The following is a 20,666-nucleotide window of genomic DNA, read 5'->3' on the forward strand; positions in this document are numbered from 1 at the left end:
CCACCAGATGTGACTACATTATTTTTGGAAAACATGTAAGCCAATTTAATCACGCCTTGCAAGGGTAAATCATCACTGCTTGTTTATTAAAAAAAAAAAAAAAAGTTTATATATTCATATATAAAAGGACCACCAGCAGGATAAAGGGAAAAATAACTTGAAGAAGATTACTTGGAATGCTACGTGGCAAACGTACAGTCATGCAATACAGAAACAAAGGTAAGTCAGAGACTTCCAGGTCTACAATGTTTGAACTCCTTTAAAACGTTCATCAATGTATTTAAAAGTGCTCACGTTTTACCATAATGGCTTCGCAAAATGTGTTATGTATGACAATATCAGTCCCAACAAAAACACTACAATGTAATAAGAAGATCTATAACTGACATACGCTTAGAATATAGACTCAGTTCAGTGAAACTTAAGACAATATAAAGTAAAACCGGCAGAACTATGATCCCCGATTTAGTCACGAATATCATGCAAAGTGATTATGCTTAAAGCCTCTTCTCATTGTAGCTGTCACTTTCTATGAAGTAAGAGGATTTTTCTTGGCTCAGAATTAGTCTGTGCACAAAGATTAAGAACAAGAGAAAGCCTTGTCACTCGGCTCTGAGTCCACGCTATGCTGTTGGGGTCAGGACATTACATTCTCCAATTGCTTTTAATAAAAATGCAACTTCAATTTTCAATATCTTTGAACTGTTTTGCTTTCTAACAAAATGCAAACAAAAAAGAAAGAAAAAAAACACTAATTAGAACCTTTCACATAGAGATAAACCAAAATCTGCACTTTGTACGCATTTTAGACAAATATGAGGTGTAAATTTGGTTTAAAGTTACACTATACTTTTGTTGAAGTCTCTGTTATGTGTTTGGTCAGTTTGTACATTCACTGTTTTGGTAATCTCATGACATATTTTTTTTGTCACTGAATATAAATCAAATTCACATGAGAAGACATTATTAAAGTACATTTCTTTAATCTGCTCATAGTCTGCTGCCAGTAAGTGTGATTATGTGAATCTAACTTTAAATATTTACCATTAGTGGGTGGTACAAAGCACTTTGGTTTTATAAGGAGTCAAATCAGTCTTTGATCTTCAGATTTTACTCAACCAAGTGGGGATCAGATCAATATTCAGCAGAAACAAGCTGCTATATAAAAAATATGAAAATCAATCTGCAATACTTATCAAAATACCTATATCCCAAGAAAAATAAACTAAGACACAATACATGACTTCATGTTTATTTAGTAATGGTAATGGGATGAAATGGCAATGCAGTTATGAAATTGGTCATTTTTTGGCTTTCTTTCATATTCATACTGTTATTTATTTGTCATTATCTTACCAACCACAATGTCCTATTTTTGCTCTATTTATTTATTTATTTATTTATTATACAAGCACTGTGAGACGTCACTATTTTAATAATGTATTTTTGTTTCATCGTTCTATCAAGATTCAGAACCAAACAGAGAAAAGGCAGGGATCTTAACAGGTAAAGCACTTCTCTTTGATCAGGATAACTTTCCCTTCATGTCTCTAACCTTTAGCTGACTTATAGACACAGGAACTATAAAATCTAAGAAATAAACATTCTTCAATAAAACCCCAGATGATAGTTGATCTCAATCATAAATGATTACAATATTGAGGGTTAACAAGGCTCTGGTGGTCTTAAGCAGGATAACAGTCATAATAAAGCAATGGCGGTGGAAATTACACCATCTAAACAACCTGTATTATAACAAATTACACATAATTGTTGTGGCAGGACCATGACTTTAAACTTTATTGTGCTATATTATTAATTTTTGATGCTATAAGCCATGGGGTAATTTAGCAATCGACAGCCCTCTGCTCTGTAAATACAGCGTAATTAAAATAATAACACAAATCAATCTAAAAACTAATGCCAGTAACTCTGAGGGTTACTGAAGCAAACAAGCAATTCTTCAGAGTAGAGATGTGAGCATAGCAAAGAGGAAAACAGGAGACAAAAGCTTAGAAAACGCCGCGAGTCAGCTGAGTAAATAAAACAGACATACTCGTGGACACGTGTCCAACCAGGGAAGTCAAATGTGAAGAATGTATAGAGAAGGAGGTCAAACTTCCTGCCCTCCATCGCTGCATTCTCAGTCTGGTACGTGTGTTTATACAGCATATAAATACACACGTTTCAGGTGCAGAAAAAAAAAAAAAAAAGGGGTGGGGGGACAAACCAACTTCAAACTATTTATAGCATTCCACTAACCCATTTAATTCAATTATAAAAATGCATTAAAAAGATATTAGGGGTAGAGGCAGTTTAATGAAGCATGTTTACTAGGGGATATTGTTTGTAATGAACTGTTTCTGGGCTGATCTGTGAGACTGAAATAGGAAAAGGGAAAAGACGTAAGGGGGGTAGGACAATATCAGAGGACAAGAGAAAATGATGAATGAAAAATGTCAAAATAGTAAATAAGCAATGTTTTTTTCAACCTGCCATTCCAACATTAAGATGCAGACAATTCATCAGTGTTTTATATTGCTCACTCTGTTCATTTTCAAGCAGAGGGTTAAACAACCTGCCAATAATTCACTTCTGTATCGCTTTGACACTGATTACACATAGCCAGGCACGTGCAGAGGGGGGGGAACCCTGGGGGTGCTTGAGCACCTGCCCCTTTTGCTCCTTGCCCCCAAGTGCCCTTTTGGTCAAAATTTTATTATTTTTTTTTTTGGGTATTATTTTCTAAACCCTCTTCTGACACATAATAACATGTACTAAAATTATTTGTTTTTTGTTGTTTTTTTTTTGTTTTTTTTGTACAACATAATAAGCCCTCCGGTCACCTTGTTACCTTTGACCTTTCGCCCGTGACGCACGACGCAAAATTGCCTCTCGCACACTAAGTTGAGGCAGCTAACTGCGGAGCTCAACGTAGCAAACGTTCCAGATTACAGAACAGTTTTTGGTTAATTAAAATAAAAATAAAAAAGTTTTTGGTGAATAAAAACTTTTTTATTCACTTGTCATATGACGGAAAACGAAGTATCGTTTCTCCTTCAGCACGGAGTCGCGGTTTAAGCAGAGAGGTAATGAAATATAACAGACACTGACAGGCCTCTGCGTCTGCCTTTCTCTGAAGAACTACTGAGTGGGAGGAGACAGCCAGGTGAGGAAAAACTGTTCTTATCTATCCATTCAGTAATTTTACAGACATTACGCTGTTGTTGTTGTTGTTGTTGTGCTATTAGCTAGCTGCTAGCTAACAACTTTGCTAGTAACGCTAGATAACAAAAAAGCTTCTTCCTTGTATCGTTAATGATAGCAGTCATTCTTCAGTATTGCTTATGCAATAGAGGAACATCGCCCGTCCAAAACCTATCATCTCAATAGTGGATATGTGTCCAATCTTCTAATTTCCTTTGCTGCATAATGTACACTGCATTTATTCTAGTGTTAGGTAAATGGATCTTGAAGGAGAATAGCATTTAAATAAAAGTCCAACAAGGATATTCATTAAGAATTAAAAATAACTCACCCTGAATTACCAAGATAGATATAATGTACGTAATAAAAGTATTTCATTGATGAAGGGGAAAAAACTCATTCCAGACTTTAAGTTTAGGGTCTGGTTCACAGAGTATGCAGTTAATTTTTTTTCCCCAATTATTCAATGAAAAAAAAAAAAAAAACTAACTTCAGTTAAATAAAATAAAATTGTAATCAAAACTTTTGGAATTGTAATGATTTCTTTTTTTTAAAACAAAACGTTTTGTTTAAAAAACTTTTTTTTTAAATTAAATTATTTAAGGCACTTATTTTTGCCTTGTAAACTTAAAAAAGGTATTTGCCAAACAAACTTATTTGCACACATCAGAAATATTTTGTTGCGATTTTGGGCCCTGCCCACGACGTCATGTGAGAAAATAGTTTTTTAAGCAAACTCAGTAGGCTTTTCTCATGGTGACATGCATTAACAATTCTATTTTTTTTTTCTTTTTTCTGCAGCTCCACGTTAAAGTTTGTTGCAGCTCTGCTTTCCTCAATGGACCATCTTCATCTCCACTGCTAGTGTAGCAAACAGGCAGCACTTTTTTATAGATTACAGTCCACTAAAAGGTTGCATTGTGCCCTTGTTTACATTTTTAATAGTGTAATTCTGTAAAGACAAAATATGTCTGGTGGTCTAGCTCTGATTTACATATCTTGCTAAATTTCGGGTTTGATTATTGCAATACTTTCCTATAACAAAATAGACCTTCAGAAAGAAATTACTAATACAATAGCATAGTTGTATGGTCTATATAGAGATTTTCCTTAACTTTGATTGTATATGTCACAATTTTGTAATTTATCATTGTTTATTAAACTCTGAAAGCTGCTGGCTTTGTTAATATTCTGTCCTAGAATGCGGTTAGATGTGCCCTTTTTTTTGAGCACCTGCCCCTTTAGTGGTCTCTGCACGGCCCTGCACATAGGTTTAATTGTCCACCATTATTTCAATGTGCATTATAAACCAAAAGCAGTAGAACATACTCATGAAAATAGATGCAAAATCACACAGTTTTTAAGTTTTTTATACAAACACAAATCTAAAAAGGGTGGCTTGTGTATGTATTCACCCTCTGATTTAATAGATGCCCTTGTTTCTGGGATTATAGCTGCACATGTTTTGGGTGTGTCTCTACCTGCTCTGAAGCTTCTTTGAAAATATTTCAACCACAATCAGATTGGACGGAGAGTGTGGAAAGAAAATTAATTCTTTGCAAAACTGTTTAATTAGATTTAGTTTTTTTTCACGATTTTAACAAATAAATCATTCTAATATAGCTTGTTCTGCTTGTAGATGAACCTCTGCTTCAGTCTTAAAGTGGACATATCCTTTTAAATCCATCCTTTTCACATGTAAATCATTCCCTTATGGTCTATGTAAAGTAGAACTGCAATGATTTGGTCTGAATTCCTCGTTATTGTGGCGCCACAAACCCCTGGGTTACCCTGTTCTGAGACGTGTGTTCGAGCCCTGCCCCCCTCCCGGTCGCAGAGCGTTCCACTCCACCACATTCTGCCATTTTTCTAGTTTCATAGCAGTGACACAATTATCTACTGGCAGAGACATTTTTCAATCCAAAGTTTCAAATGTCACCAAAAGACTTGTCTATTCAGCCTTGCATGTTTGAGCCAGAATCTGACCCAGAGCAGGAGAATGAAGACCATCAATCTGCAGAACCACGCACTCAAATGAATGCATCGCAATGGTATTATTACTGTATTTACACCCTCTCCATCCATACCAGCTACCTACAATGTGGAGCACAGTTTATTTACAGCATCCATGAATGTGAGATACCTATTAAAATATTAATATTACCGCAATATGAATGAAGTAAACAAAGTCTCGACATAATTAAGGAGGTAGCTAATGGGAACGTCAAGAACATCACCAAATGCATTTGGATCAAGTGTTCCCCAAGACAAAAATGGCAACCGACAGCCAAATAATACAAACATGCAGTTCAGTTTTATCTTCACAAAGGCAGCTAAAAACTAACACACAGCACCAACAGAAACAGAAGACTCGATGGCTATCAACCAGACCAGGACGTCATTATCAGCACACAGAAACTCATGGTCTAAAATGAGCTTTGCTGTCATTTTAGCATCATTAGGAGCTTACCACTTTGCTGTGTCCCTCGTTTCCCTAGAGAGAAGGACCTGACTCCTCAATCAGAAAAAGTATTTTGGAAAATCCCTCTTGATACTAGCTGAGGTTGCTGAAGAACTCCACCTTAAGTGCTTCGCTCAAACAAGCGGGACTTTCCCCACTATCGTGGGGACATTTCCAAGAAAAATAAAATTTAACCAGACGCTTTGAAGGAGCTTTTTGATGAAGAGGGACGAAGTAAGGAATCTTGTGGACTAATGCGCGCTGGAACCGAACATTTTCACTTGTCTACTTGCAACTTTGGAGCAACTGAACTTGGACATTATAAAATTGCTGCAAGAAAAAAAAGAAAAAAAGTCGGATTCACAAAACTGATTAGTTGGAAGTCATGACCCAGCTTAGCAGTTCCGCAGCAAATGCAGTGACTTAATAAACTAGAAAACGTTATAGGTAATAGAGAAAATTGAGTAGAATGAAAAATACAACTCAAATAGAACAAAGATGTCTACACAGCACTGGCAGTAAATAAATGCACTCCTAGATGCTCAAAGTACATACAAATGTATTTAAGTGCTAAAAACGTGGATTTTCATGATATGTTCCTTTTAAATCTTTTGTAGCCTTAAACTTTTTTAGGATTGTCCTACAAATGGCACGATTCTTTTCCCAAAGGCTATTACCATCTTCTCGGTCTTCTTATAAAAAAAAACATCTCCACTCCATAATATTAGGGCTGCACCATATTAGGAAAACATGCAATATGTGATAGTACGAGTGAATAATGTGCTAAAGATATGGCTTGTGATAAATTAACAGTTAAAATCTTGACGTCTTTCTGCTTTGGATCATGTAGACTGTGCATGTTCAACAATAAAAAAAAAAATATTAAATTAAAAACAATAAAGTTCAATGTTTCCATATTGACAAGTTTGCACTGAAAAAAGTTGTTTCTTGCCAGTGTCTGCTGTTCAATAAAAAAAGCTCATGGAAATGTGATTTCTTGGTTTTCTATTTTTAATTATCTATATAATACTGCACACTTTGATATTCGATCAACTTTATGGTTGAGAAATTCTGTCACATTTAATGGAAACCATTTGACTGAGCAAAGCTGCTTTTTATGGCTGAAGTTTTTACAAATTTGATTGATGCCAGTAGAGATCAGAGAATTATGTTTCCATTTTTTAAAAGGAAAGATCAAATGACATCCAGATGGTATGCGCATAATGTGCTATTACAATTTACGCCAATGCGATTCGCTATACTGTCAATAAGACGTGTTGTTAAAATCCCACCTTGCACCCTTGAGTTTCTGATTACTGAACTTAAATGACGGCTTAGCCAGAGATTTGACAGCTGTCATCTTTACACAGAATTGTATTAGCCCCACTTACATTACACACAAAAAATACGCCAGCTTCGGAGAATTCTAAATTCAATCATAAAACATTTAGTGTGTTACTTTTCAACCTTGTGGTTAAACATTGGACACGTAAAACTTGCGGTTACAACAAAGCCAGGACTGATTTAATCAAAACTTAATGAAGTGTGATTACAAGACATTTGAGCTTGATGTTTTTTGAGGTGTGAAATCTGCGGCGTGTATTTCCATGACGGCGAGCATTAAAAAGCGAGGAATTTACAAACAGATCCAGCTCTGATGCCACTGGGAACAACTGACGCTTTCAAGCAGAAAATCTCAGACAAATCACAATTTAACAACTAATGAAACCACTCAAGATTATCCCCCTCTATCCGTCTGTGCCCACTGTCCTGAAAACTGCATTACTCACACAAGCAGTGCCTGATTTGGCTTGGTTCAGAGTTACTGCATGCTATATTTCCACGTGTGGCAGCTGAATAAAATAATCTGGAGCTGCGTCAACTTGAAATATAACTTATTCAGAGCAAAAAAAAAAAAAAAAAGACATGATAAGTCAGTATAATTTTAAGAAGCCAGCAAAGACAAAACTCTGATATACTTACCCTCTGTGGAGTGTACTTGGTTTAGAGTGATGAGAAACCAGCAAAAGGTGTGTAGTGTCCGCAGGCTGCATGCCATGGTGCTGAGTATTGATGATTTGTGGCAGGTTAGTGTTGTGGGTAACAGCTTCTGATCAGAAAAGCCCAAGCCAACTGGTCTCAGAGATGCTCATTATCGATCTTCTTCCCTGCAACAAAGGCCAAAAAGACATCATTTAGTTCAGTTATGAAATTTAGTCCACACGTGTGCTTTGCCCCTGAGGAATACACTCGCGTTCTGAAGCCCCTTGATGTTTCATTCACATTCCAATGAAGAGATGTGACAAACCTTAAGCTGTGAAATGCTACAAACCCACGCACACCACTAAAATAAGCCCAGAAGGTCAATAATCCTCAAGAGAGAAATCCCTTAATGGCAGCTAAACACTAAACATTTCACTAGTAGGATGGGGGAGCAGGGTGAGAGCAGGCATTGTTGTGTTGAAACAGATGTGCTCCACCCTGTTCATTCCCTCATGAGCAATAGCTAAGTGATACTAACCTCATTAAACATATGTATATGTGTATTTTTTTTTTTTTTACGTATTCCAGAAAATATCTATTCACCTATTGTCTATTCCTGCTTATGGTGTTGTGAATGGGTTGGTCTTATCTCCAGCTGTTATTGGGAGAGAGGCAGAATACAAAGGGCAACATAGAAACACACAGGTATGAGAGGCATTCAAACCTAAGGACAATTTAGAGAGGCAAAATAGCCAGTCTTGTTTTTGGACTGTAAGAGTAAGCTGAAGTACCTATAGAGAGAACCTACACATGCACAGGACAGAACATGCAAACTCCATGCAAAAAGATCCTGTCAGGATATCAGTCCAGGGCCTTCTTCCTGAAAGGCAACAGTGCTACCAACTGTGTGACAGAGCACATCATGATTCCTACATAAAGTTTATGTATATTACAGTCCCACAGTACAAAAAAAAAAAAAAAACATGGACTGGTTCCTGGTATCATGCTAAGCAAGATTCTAACAGCTGAATATTTTCTGATGTTTGAAAATATTTTAAATGGTCACAAAAATCCCTGACAGTTACAGTTTGAAAACCAATGGAGTCCCACGGTTTTATTAAAACTAGTGCTAGAAAGCCACGCGTGACACATCTGCTAAGCACTTGACTGCAAAGTACCTAAAAAGATTGCCCAAATAATTTAGAAACTGAAATGAACTTCCTATTTTGATTTTAAAAAAAGGAAAATGAAGTCAAAAATGGGAAAAAAAATGTATAGTATTCAAAGTGTATGATTTATTCTCCAAAGTAAACAAAGTTGAAACTCCACTTTGGCATAAAAAAAAAAAAAAGAAGCTAAAACCTAAGTTGGATTTATTCATGTGAATTCTTGACGTGGATCTAACAGGGGAATTTCACTTCCAATAGAGGTTAAAAAGTAAGAGCACTCTCATCTACCCTTAAGTTTTCTGCCCGTTTCCTCCCCCGTGCCCAAGACAAATAAACAAACACTGCCAAACAAATGGTCACTTCTCTGTCTCGAGACTAGCCACAAACCACTTTATCTCTCCAATCTATACCCTCACCACCCCCGCCCTTCTCGCTGACATTTCTCCAAACCAGAATTCCTCCCCTTCCCACCTCATCCATACCTGTCTCGGTAGTATAAGCCTGAAAGTTTGTTTTGCTCTCATTCCGCTACAAAAGCAGATGACCTCCTCCCCACCATGGATCCAGTGGTGGAGCCATGTGTGGTGAAACCCAATGCTTACCTGCACGCCCAGGCATGTGTTTCACACTACTAACGGCTCCCTTTTGTCTGTGTGTTTACACCGCTGGGTTAAGCTCCATCCTCTTGCTCCCATGAACCATTAGCACATTCGCCATGGGATGTGGCATCACTCGGGCAACAAGGCACACAGGACCCCATTAGAAACAGTTTTCTCTTTTTATTTTTTCCACATTGAAAAACACCATTTCTTTTTTTTTTTTTTTTTTTTTTTGTATGTCTACAGCTTGCGATTGTTTAAGATTCGAGGGAGCGAATTTTATACAGCTCACACTAGCGGCAAATGTAAAAGAAAAAAGAAAAACTCAGCAGAGAAGACAGGGAGGATTTGTGTTGTTATGTACAGTCAGAACCGCACAAATCAGCTTCAGCTGTCACCTCCATGCTGGAGGATAACCAGCGCCTGAAGGCTCCTTGATCCGTTTTGTCTGAGTTCTCAGGCATCGTAATAATTCATCAGCGAGAAAACATGCGGAGCGCACGCATTTGCCGCCAAAGTTATAATTAAACCTGCCATAATCAGTTCATCTGGTATGACATTGCTCCTCACCTGAGACCTCTAATTTTAGAGCCATTAAGAGAGGTTAACAGGAGCAGAACACACGCGGCCACAGCGTATTTAGTTTCAGAGGAATAATGTGCAGTTGTGAGGCTTGACAAATGAAAGCTGATCACAGAGACCAAACATATTGGATTGCCACAAAACTCTACCACTTGCTTTTTATTAGAGCATGTGGCACCAATTAAATATATCTGGGAAGTGGCTACTGCCCACACTCACGGGCCATACGTTATAATGAGACCTTAAGCTGATTGTCTCCACAGTAAGGCTTTTTACTCAGTATATAGGATTAGGAGTTCTCATCCGGGCACAAAGTCTTAGTGCCTGTTGTTTTGTTCTTAGATTAGAATATATGTACCTAATGATGATAATCCAATTTAATCCTTATGCTTCCTCGCATAAACTGATATATTTTGAAAATCCTCTCTAACTAAAATATTTACTTGGTTCATATAATATGTGCTCAGTTTTCTTATGTATTTAATAAGCACATCACATTCTAAGAAGCTTAATTTGAAACAAGAACATTTGAAAAAAGACAGTTTATTGCAGAGGTGATTATTTTACGAATCAGACAAATACTTTTTCCAAAATCACAGAAGCCAATACTTTAACTGGTGTACAATTTAAAAGTGCAGGTACTACCAGAAGTACGGCCTGCTTGCTCGAAACCTCGAAGCACCTACCACAACCTAGATATGGTGCCATTATTTCAGCAACTGCTGTATCGCCTTAATCTGGTAGTGATTAATTATTTAAGCGATTTGTACACACAGTTCAAGCTAAAACCAGCACAGATGTGTATTTCAGGTGTCTCTTGAAAAAGAAGTCACAAAGTATAAAGTCATTCTACCCAAATTAGCTGAAAAATCGTTTAATAAAATTTCCTTAATGTAAAAATATTCCATTAAGCATGAGCTACTTAACAGCTCAGCTGTGACTAAATCATTTAAGAAAATGGATTCACTTATAATGCTTAGAACATCTCAGTAAATTTATTTAAGCCCTGTCCACATAAATAGGTATATTTCGTAAAACTGAAATATTTTGCTTTGTTTCCACATGATGTCTAAATGTGAGTGGATTTACCACAGTCACTGGTTGAGTTAATTTGTGGTTCAAAACAGAGTAATTTTAATCATTATTTTGTGGAAATTTAATGCCAGTATTTAAAAAAAAAAATGCTTTTGTCACACATCTTCGACAATGTGTCAAAAACTAATACAGAAACAACAAAATGTTCTTTATATCAAGCCATAATAATCAGTAAATTGCTAGGATTTTGCAGCAGTAAGCAGAATAGTTGCTTTTTGGTTTTAAATACAAGCAGTTAGATCATGTGTTTTTCATTCAAGGTTATCAGTTTGATCTCATAATGGCCAAAGCTTAGTCTGTGTCTTTGGATGATTGTTTGCGTCAGTGGCTGAAGGTGTTCATATTTATACATAAACAATCATTTTAAGGCTCAGTCTGAGATAGGAGTGCTGAAACAGTATGATTATTCTTTCTCCTGCCTTGTCATCACTGCACAGCAACAAAAGCAAGCACAACCAACAGGAGTCATGTGTCGGAATGTGAAGACAAAAGACGAGATGCCTTTGACAGTTTTGTCTTCCAAGCCTGCAGAGACCCCCTGCTACGAGAAAGACGCAGAATGTAGATTCCTTGTACAGGGTGGGGGGGGGGGGTTGGGGTGTTGTGTAAATTGACGATAACAGTCCTATACTTTAATATATTTTGCTTCATGCTGTGAGTGTTTAACATGCTGAGACACCAAAGGCGCAGGCTGTGGGGAGACTGCCTGACTGCCGTTCTCCTCATTAAATGAGTTGAGGTCTCCCCTCTCAGCTGGGGGCTCCTTTTTTGTCTCTCCGCCTCATAACAGAAAACTGCCGGCAATCCCACCTCAGCTTGCTTTCTGTATGCCCAGCGACTTAGGTGAAACTGCACAACAAGTTTAGTCGTTGGTAACAATGCGCCGCTGTATTTGGAGTTTCTGAACAGACGGAAGCGGACCGACGACAACAACACTGCTTGTTATTCATTGCACACATGACCAGTGGCCAATGTTCTGTGATTTTTAAGCACAGATTACTAAGATGGCGGCAGACAACACACAGCTCGGGCTAAATATGAAGCTGGCCCAGACAGATGTTTAAGTACCCTGAGAAATTGGGAAGCCACAGGGGCGTGGGCCCACAGGCTTTAAACATATGTGCGCTCCATATACTCACAATACAACAGAATGGTTTACAGTCAACAACTGAGTGTCAAATATGCAAAAGTAGGAAGCAGTTGGTCCTTTTAAGAGAAAGAAAATAAAAGGCTTAGTAACTGGGAGGAAGGGAGCTATTAGTGGGGAGGGAAGGAAGGTTGATTCAGGACAGTTTGAAATTTAAATGCAGTGGGGGGGTCTGAAAACAAGAGGCAGATGTGAAAAGAATGTTAGGCTTCTAAGACAAAGCTCCCAGTTGTCCATCTCTAGTTGTTAGAGGGTCACACGAGAATAGAAGAAGAGTTGGACCATTCTCTAAAACAGGGTCCAAGAGAATGAAGGGGGGACCTAGAATAAAGAGCTTGAGTGGAGGAGGGGGGACTTAAGAGACAATAAAAGGCTGGCAGCTTGCAAGTCTTGCTTGACCCTCGAATTAGCCCTCAACCTTAAAAAAAAAAAAAAAAAAAAACTCAGAAAAAAGTTGGGTTGTTAATTGTCACAGATCATCACTGAAATGCAAGGGGAGGAAATTGTGGGAGCAGAAATCGACTGAAATGTAAATCCTGAGGAACAGAGAAACACACCACCACAAGTTGAAATAGAAGAAGTGCACTTGGTTTCTACTTGGTTTTCCTAACAGCATTCCTCATACATGAATTCATATACCCTACGAGGCTCCTGGTATCTCAGATTCTGTTGCCCGATTTAAAGACGAAGAAAAAAGAAATATAGAAATACCGGGGGACAGAAGACCAAAAATACACTGTCTCAGCTGTAGAGGAAATATATTCCTCCAAAAGCAATTGGGTTCCTTGCTTTGACTCTCCTGAAGATGTACAATTTGCAAGGGCAAATCAGAAAATTCACACTCAGCCATGGAGAGATCAGGCTTGGTGATCAGATGAGTCGGGGAGCCCCGCCGAGTCAGATATCGGGCAGGGAGGAATCAGAGGCCGACCCCTCCACAGAGGGAATGATTGAGAGTGGCCTAGAGTCGAAGGAGCTGAGTGACACCCAACCAAACGCTGTGTGACTACCGGTGCCCCAAACGTAGTCCCTGAACCCTGACAGGAGCTAAGCCTGTGAAAGACCAGGTCAAACATGCATGCTGCGCGACAGGACAGCTCAGCAGGGGAGCAGCGTGGGGCTGAAGTTGGGGGGCTGACAGAGGACAATGCCAAAAAGATCAGATGTGTTTGAAAACAAAAGGAACCCATATAGGTGTCTTGGAATATAGAAAAAAAATACAAAGACCTTATTATGTAAGTATGCCAGCTGAGATTTTTTTTTTATATCTCTTTCAGATCCACTGGCTCAGTCAGCCACCTATGACTTTAAGGTATTACCAAATCCATTTCATCATCTGAGAGGACATAAAAACAATTGTTTTTAGTCCTGCGGATGATAATGTGATGAATCATTGCCTACCTCAAATGCAGGGCACGCTTCCACTAAATACGCAGTGACAAACAACAGACAGAGCGTGTGACAGAAGCGTGGTGCATGTCATGCTCATTGCTCTTAGTGTTTCCTCTATTCATCATTTTTATGAGCCACTCAATTGATCGATTAGAGCTCTTCCCCCTGGTCCGGACATACTGCAACTAAACAAAGCCAAACCCGGGAAAGACATCAATATGTAGAGGTAAAAAAAAAAAATATATATATATATATATAAAATTAAATGAACTGACCATTGGAAGCAAAGTTTATGGAATGAACAGCAAAAGCTAGAACTGTATTTATGAAAAACAGTGACATTTTTTAACAGACCTGGAGAACTCTGTAACTAGAGATGCACTAATCAGTTTTTTTTTCTTTTTTTTACTGGTTAATACCAGTTTCTAGTTTTCTTAAATGTTTGACCCGATGATACAATTTTGACCTATTTCTTTTTTTTTTTCAAAGAACAATTACATGTTAAAAAGAAAAGACAAAATGCAGAATTTTTTTAAATCAGAGAGAGTTTTAAATCCAAGAAGAAAATGCAGAAATCACAAATGCATTCCCATTTATGCATCAAGAATAAAATATATGGAATTGATATTGTCACTACAATGGAACAATTGTCAGAACTGATTTCTGACATTGCACACACACATTATATATATATATATATATATATATATATATATATATATATATATATATATATATATATATATATATATATATATATATATATCATGATAATCATTCCAGCAATGGAAGAGAAATCTTATTAGCATTTTAAGATATCCACACCTGTCTGTCCACACGGATAATGGCAAGGTGATTTTTTTCACTATGGCATAGTTTTAATACATCTTCCATCAGTTTTTTTGTTCTAATTTTGATGTTTTACCAGGAAGTGAAGTGGATTATCTCGAATGAAGTTTCAAAATGTCATTTCCACTCACTGATAGCACAAAACTATTCCTTTCAGGTCTGCTGAGATAAGAGTGACTCAGCCAAGACTGTTAACGGTGTCTTTGCCAAATGTTCCTCCGCTTAGGAATTAATAGGCTGACATTAATACAGCAAGATAAATGGGCAGGTCAGGAACGGAGGGCCCTGCCATTATATGGGCATCTCATGGTGATAGTGCCTGCCAATCAAGTCCAATAAGTCCTTGACACACCATGATTCACCTTGAAACACCCACAGCGAATGCAGTACAAAGTGTATACTCCTTTGTCCACAAGCCAAATCCAATTAGTTTGTGCACATAAATGCTTAGCATGGTTGGTGTCCAGGGAACACTTTAGGACACCACAAAATACATTTTTTGCATGTATGTGATCCAGTTTGCCAAAGTAATATTAGTCAACATGGATCGACGTACAGTAACAATAAATCCAGAAACGTTTTCAAACTCATCTTCTATATTTCAGCTTGACTTTATCCATGCTGATTTCTGCAAAAACAAGCAAAAAATCGATGCCTTGCTAAGCAAAGTTAAAGAAGAAATGTACCATTTTGGGTCACAGTGTCTACAAACTTTAGTGGCCTTTGTTAGGGTGCTGAGCATGTTGTATTTTTAATCTTGTTTAAATGAATCATAAAGAAATCCAAATACATCACACAGTTCCTAAAATATAAAGCCATTAGAATAAGATGAAAGAGTAAACGACAGAGCAGCTGTAAATTTTGTTGGGACAGAATAATGAAGTTGTGCTCCATCACTTGTTGCTGAGCACTGAAAATAAACTAGCTGAAAGACGTGCTATTAGGCTTTCTCATGCATACACTGAAGGCAAACATGGCTATTTGGGGATATTTACAGATGAAAAAACAGAGATTCAAGTTGTAAAACTAATGGAGCACCACCCATTAGCCTGCTTTAAAACTACAAGTTGAAAGCTATGAGCTGATTGGTATGTGTGTTAAACAAAAGCAATTACATCATACCATTTACACATGGTATAAAACTGTTTGCCAATACAGTAATACTGTCGAACTTTTGGGGGTGTGATCTTTCATAGGTTCTGTGCAGTCACGGTCGATGGAAACAGGAATTTTATGATCTTTCAAAACAGTGTAGAATTAAATAAAGTGGGCTTTGAGACAGTTTATTGGCATTTGTCTGCCCAGCAAAACACACATCTATCAAGTGCATTAAATACAGGTGTTATGAAATTGTGTGCTTATGTTACAAAATGAAAGACGGGCAGGAGAAAATGTCATGGCTTGTCTACAAACTGGGGGTAGAAATTAATTAAAATGGATCTGGATTATTCAGTTTCTGCCATCTGTGTTTTTGTAGACGTTTTGGAATCAAAAATGATCTTAGCCTCTATTCAGTCTATTGCAGTAATACTCATCATTCACCCCAAGATGTACCAGTAAGCAACAACGTATGTGACCTTCTTGCCTTCTCTTTAAAATGAATAGTAAAAACTGGCTCCATCTTCTCTATTAAGGATCTCTTCATCAATAATGCACTGTGATCATGAGGCGTTATTAAACAGGCTGATTAATTTTTCAGGTAGTGGGCAGCAACACAAAACATAACGAAGGTAACTGAGAAGATGACTTGTGAGAAGCAAATGTAGATTTGCAAGGAGGCAAGCGGGACAATAAGTCATTTGTCTACTGTCTTCTATGTTTTGTTCATCTTAGCATTGAGAAAGAAAACAGAGACCGCACTATTATCTTTGGGAGAAACGGAAGCTGCGTCTCCTTTGTTGGCTCACTCAGCTACATGTCTGCTTTGTGAATAGCACGTTTACCAGTCAAATAATTTCACCTCATTTTCACCTCACACCGTTTCTACATTTCCTTGAAAAGCAAAGTCTTTACACAAGGCTCAAGATTAAGTCTTGTTAATTTCTCCAAAATCTAAGGCATCGCACACAATGTCGCCAACCTCGCCTCATTTTCTAATTGAGGCTTTTAACCTTTCTGTAGCTCAGAGCAAGGACAAACACAGGCAAAATAAGGTGGGGACGCTGCATAATCGCAGTTGTCACTAAAATAGAAAGAGGGCCTCACCCTTGCAGCAGAAGCAACACGACATAAAAACAATTACAGTGGTGGAGTGGATGCAATGCAGCCTACTTGCATATTTCTATCCCTGTGCTGCCATATCTACTTTCAATCTAGAAAGATGGAACGAATGCCTTTGTCAAAAAAGAGAGCGAAAGCGGCGCATGTCATGCTAAAACAAGGTATAGCACTGTGTCTTGTCAGGAAGCTCAGACAAAAGAAGGTGGGTGTAGTCTTTCCTGAATGCAATCACTTGTCAGCCCTAAATCTTCACTCAGTACTGCCCTGACAGGTATAATGGTGATTGTTAAATCCGATGAAGGGATATTCACCCGCTCTTCCCAAATGCATAGAAAAACTCTAAGATGCATTTTCCCCCTCTTGAAACAAAATCCTTTTCCTTGAAGTATATATATATATATTTTTTTTTTAACAAGAATAAAAACAGGATGAAACACGGCGCACAAAAAGAAAACGCAGCTGATGTAGCATGCACAAACAGCGCCAGGACAGGAGCGGGTACAATTTAAGTTGCTTTGAATTTTCCGGCTGCTTTATTAGATTTCCTTCATGCGGTCCCGGTGTCACTACTCCTTTGCCCTCTCCCACCTTCAGCCGTGAAAGAGAGAGGACAGTTTTGGAGCTGAGCCTTCTCCAATTTGCTCATTTGCATAACATCAGCATCCCGAGTGGGATTGTGATGCAAACAAGCACAGATTGGTTTGTTCCATCTCCCAGTTTCAATGGGTGTAGTCGGTTGTCAGTCCTGTATGTTCAAAGGATCCATCCTATGTGAGGACTAAGGAAGGTTTTTTGTTTTTTTTTTACATGTGGCAAAATAAAGTTTTATTAAAAATGTCAATTATAGATGCTAAGAGTGAAACTTGTGTCTTTAGCCATACTGAATGTGTGAGACTTATATTTGGCAAAAATCACCCCGCCCCCCACACCCCAAAAATATGTTAAAGCCATAAAAAAAATTTCCTTAAAGGCAAGAAAAGGACATTTTAAAAATTTCCAGAAAACACCCAACTCACCTTGATTTAGACTTGACATGATTTGGGGGGGGGGAATGTAAATTGGTCTGTGGCTTATGTTATCATCCTCTGCCACTCACAGCAGGACACTTGATACAGCAATCACTGCTTCTGCACCTTGTGTACGTTGAAAATGTGTTTGCTCTTTTGTGATAACAAAAAAAAAAAGGGGAGGGAAGGGGAAACAAACAGGGGCCTTTCTTCGTGTGTACTTTCTTATGAAAATCTGGACCAAAGTCAGGAAATCTGGAAATACAAGGGGAGTGCGCGAGCAGATACAAGAGACTGTTGAGCGGCCCCAGTGATAAAACATTCACAGGGGAATTATCTCCCTGTCATAAGACCCACCCTGTTTTGAATACCAAAGGGATTCATACTCCCAAGCAAATTCTAAGAGGCTGACCAATTTTGTGCCCTGGCAAACGATAGCGGGCTGCCACTCAGGTCGCACCTTTGAACTGCCACGATGGGAGCTAGCAGGAAGCAGATTCTAATCTGTGTGTCTCTGTGCAGGTAATCCACTGAAGTATAATTGGCACAATTTAAGTTGCACACAATAATAACAGGGGGGTAAGACTCGCTATGAATATGGAGTGAGTGTAATAAAAGAAAAGTCCGAGTGAAAGAGTGTAGTGCTTGCACAAGAGCCCGTGCTGGGGAGGTTTCCTAATAAGACTGACCATTCAGAGCAGAGCTGCAAGCCAGAATTTCATTAAACTTAATAGTAGATTACGGGCATGAGCCGGTTCCTTGTAATGCAGTATATCAAGGTTCTAAAAAGTTACGGTTTCAAAGACATTTTAATGAGAAGCCAGAGAAAGTGTCGGGAGTGATCAGAGCACAGAGTAATGCAGTGCTGCTCCTCCCCCACCTGTTACTCGCCCTGCTTGTCAACTATCTGAAAGACAGCTACAGTACCTTTTCTTCATTTGCAACAAAAATAAGGATTCCTGTTTGGAGATATTTTCAGAATTGGATTATTCTCATTAAAGTATCGCTGTTTTGAAACTACAGTTCACATGCTGGGATCGGCGTGACTGAAGAGCAGAAGACAGCTGAGTGTATAGCCCAACTGGCTAATGTATCAACTTTTTCTCAAGTCTGTATGTAAATTTAACATCATTACTAATGTCACAAACAATGAGCAGTGGTAATTTGTTTTAATTTGATGCATTCTTTTTCTTTTTAACAAAAGGGAAACGTATTGTATCTACAGCTATGATGTCGTAAGAGTCTCACACTGACTCACGTCTAGTTTAAAAAAGTAAAATTGGTTCTTTGTGGCGTTTCTATTATTTACAATACTTTCTATGAGGCTCCAGAAAAAGTGTTAGAATGATGAGTGTTTTCTGGCTGAAAGGAGCATAGAATAATGATGTGATGCCCCTCCCCCATCAGATGTTGCCCTCTACCAGTCAGGTGGCTTAAAGAAGGCTATTATGCTATTTCCTTACTTGTAAGAAAGACAGCTTTAAAATATATGTCGGGTCATAAAAAACAGAGTTGAGCCATAGAAGCTAGACTGCTAAAGCTACAGCTACCATGCTAAAATTGTATTTTTGTTGTTTCAGAACCGCAACAAATATATATATATATATATATATATATATATATATATATATATATATATATATATATATATATATATATATATATGAGATTGTACTTATTATCCACTTGATTAATAATCTTAATTTCAGAAACTTCAAAGAAAAATCTAAATACTTATACATAAAAGTGACAGGCTACATTTTTAAAAATGTAATAATTGATCTGTTAAATTGCTTTTGGTGCAGTAATTGTTTTTTTTTTTTTATAAAAGCAGGTACATTATGTTACATGTCCATATTTTTCTAGTAGTACGATAGTAAAGTGAAACTGTTGCCTTTTTACTAAAAATTATTATAAAAATTGAAAATGTCAGTTCTATGCCTATAGACTACATTAGAAATTACGCTTAGTTGTTTTGCTAACGTGATAAACAAAAGCTATCTCTGTATTAAAATATATATGTACGCAGCAAGAGGGTACTTAAGCCACAACATTTAAGAGCAAGACTTTATTTTCCTTCACTTCAAATGAGGAATTACATTTTCCAAAGCCATGTACTTCAAACAAGGAAATCATTTTTTAAATTGTCCCTGAAAAACAAGTAAAAACAGCAGCTGGTTAAAGTTGACATGAGTGAGCAGGTGGAACCTAACATTTCTTTCCACTGTCAATCTGAATGTGTTTTTCAGCCCAGCACAAGCAAAAAAGAATATAATAATAATAATTTAAGGAGTGAAGGATTTAAACAGTAAAAGATGAAAATTAAATATGTTTAAACAGCATGCATCTTAGATTGTTGCTCCTTGCAGAGCCAAAAAAAAAAAAAAAAATTGAAATAAATGTGACTACGAATCACCAGTTAAAAACAGCAACATGACTTCAAAGGAACATTTTCATCTCTCGTTTATAAATATTCATTCGCAGCCTTTTGAATATTCTGCCTGTAATTCTTGTAAGGCTTACAGATCAAAATATCTACAGTAACAATTAGTACTCCGGTTAAGAGCCATTACATACACGCACAACTGTAGCCATCTTGATATATATATTTTTTTTTTCATTTATATATATGAACATTCAACGCAACAAGAAAATGTCCCCACTGTAGTTGAATCATGCCGTGAAGCCCTCCCCCCTCTTCCTATACTGGTTTCATTATGCGGAGAACCTCAAACGCCCTTTCAGGTGACAAAATAAAAGATCCCTTCTTCAGCTCTTGCTGTAAAGAGTAAACCAGCACAAGCAGTGAGGGAAACCATTGCCAGGTTTCCCTCACTGGTAGCTTGTGCTGCCATGTCGGGTAGCTACATTTCAGCACCGCTGTTTTCAAGGCAAGTGCTAATCTTGGCCAGATCTTTTAACAGTGTGCTAGATAACTGGACAAAACGAACGCAT

The 20,666-nt window shown here is 37.7% G+C and overlaps 1 protein-coding gene across 5 annotated transcripts in view; it reads right to left on the minus strand.

The window, feature by feature from the left end:
• Positions 1 to 20,666, minus strand: part of adgrl2a (adhesion G protein-coupled receptor L2a) — a 125,597-nt gene that overhangs the window by 95,001 nt on the left and 9,930 nt on the right. For all 5 annotated transcript variants that reach the window (XM_014996796.2, XM_088005014.1, XM_088005015.1 and 2 more), the window contains exon 2: positions 7,652 to 7,836. In XM_014996796.2, coding sequence (XP_014852282.2) covers positions 7,652 to 7,727 — 76 coding nt within the window. In that variant the 5' untranslated portion in view covers positions 7,728 to 7,836. The remainder of the gene's footprint in view (positions 1 to 7,651; positions 7,837 to 20,666) is intronic.

Source organism: Poecilia mexicana, unplaced genomic scaffold (assembly GCF_051168715.1).
Source record: "Poecilia mexicana isolate PSO_F unplaced genomic scaffold, ASM5116871v1 scaffold_4, whole genome shotgun sequence".
Lineage (NCBI taxonomy): Eukaryota > Metazoa > Chordata > Actinopteri > Cyprinodontiformes > Poeciliidae > Poecilia > Poecilia mexicana.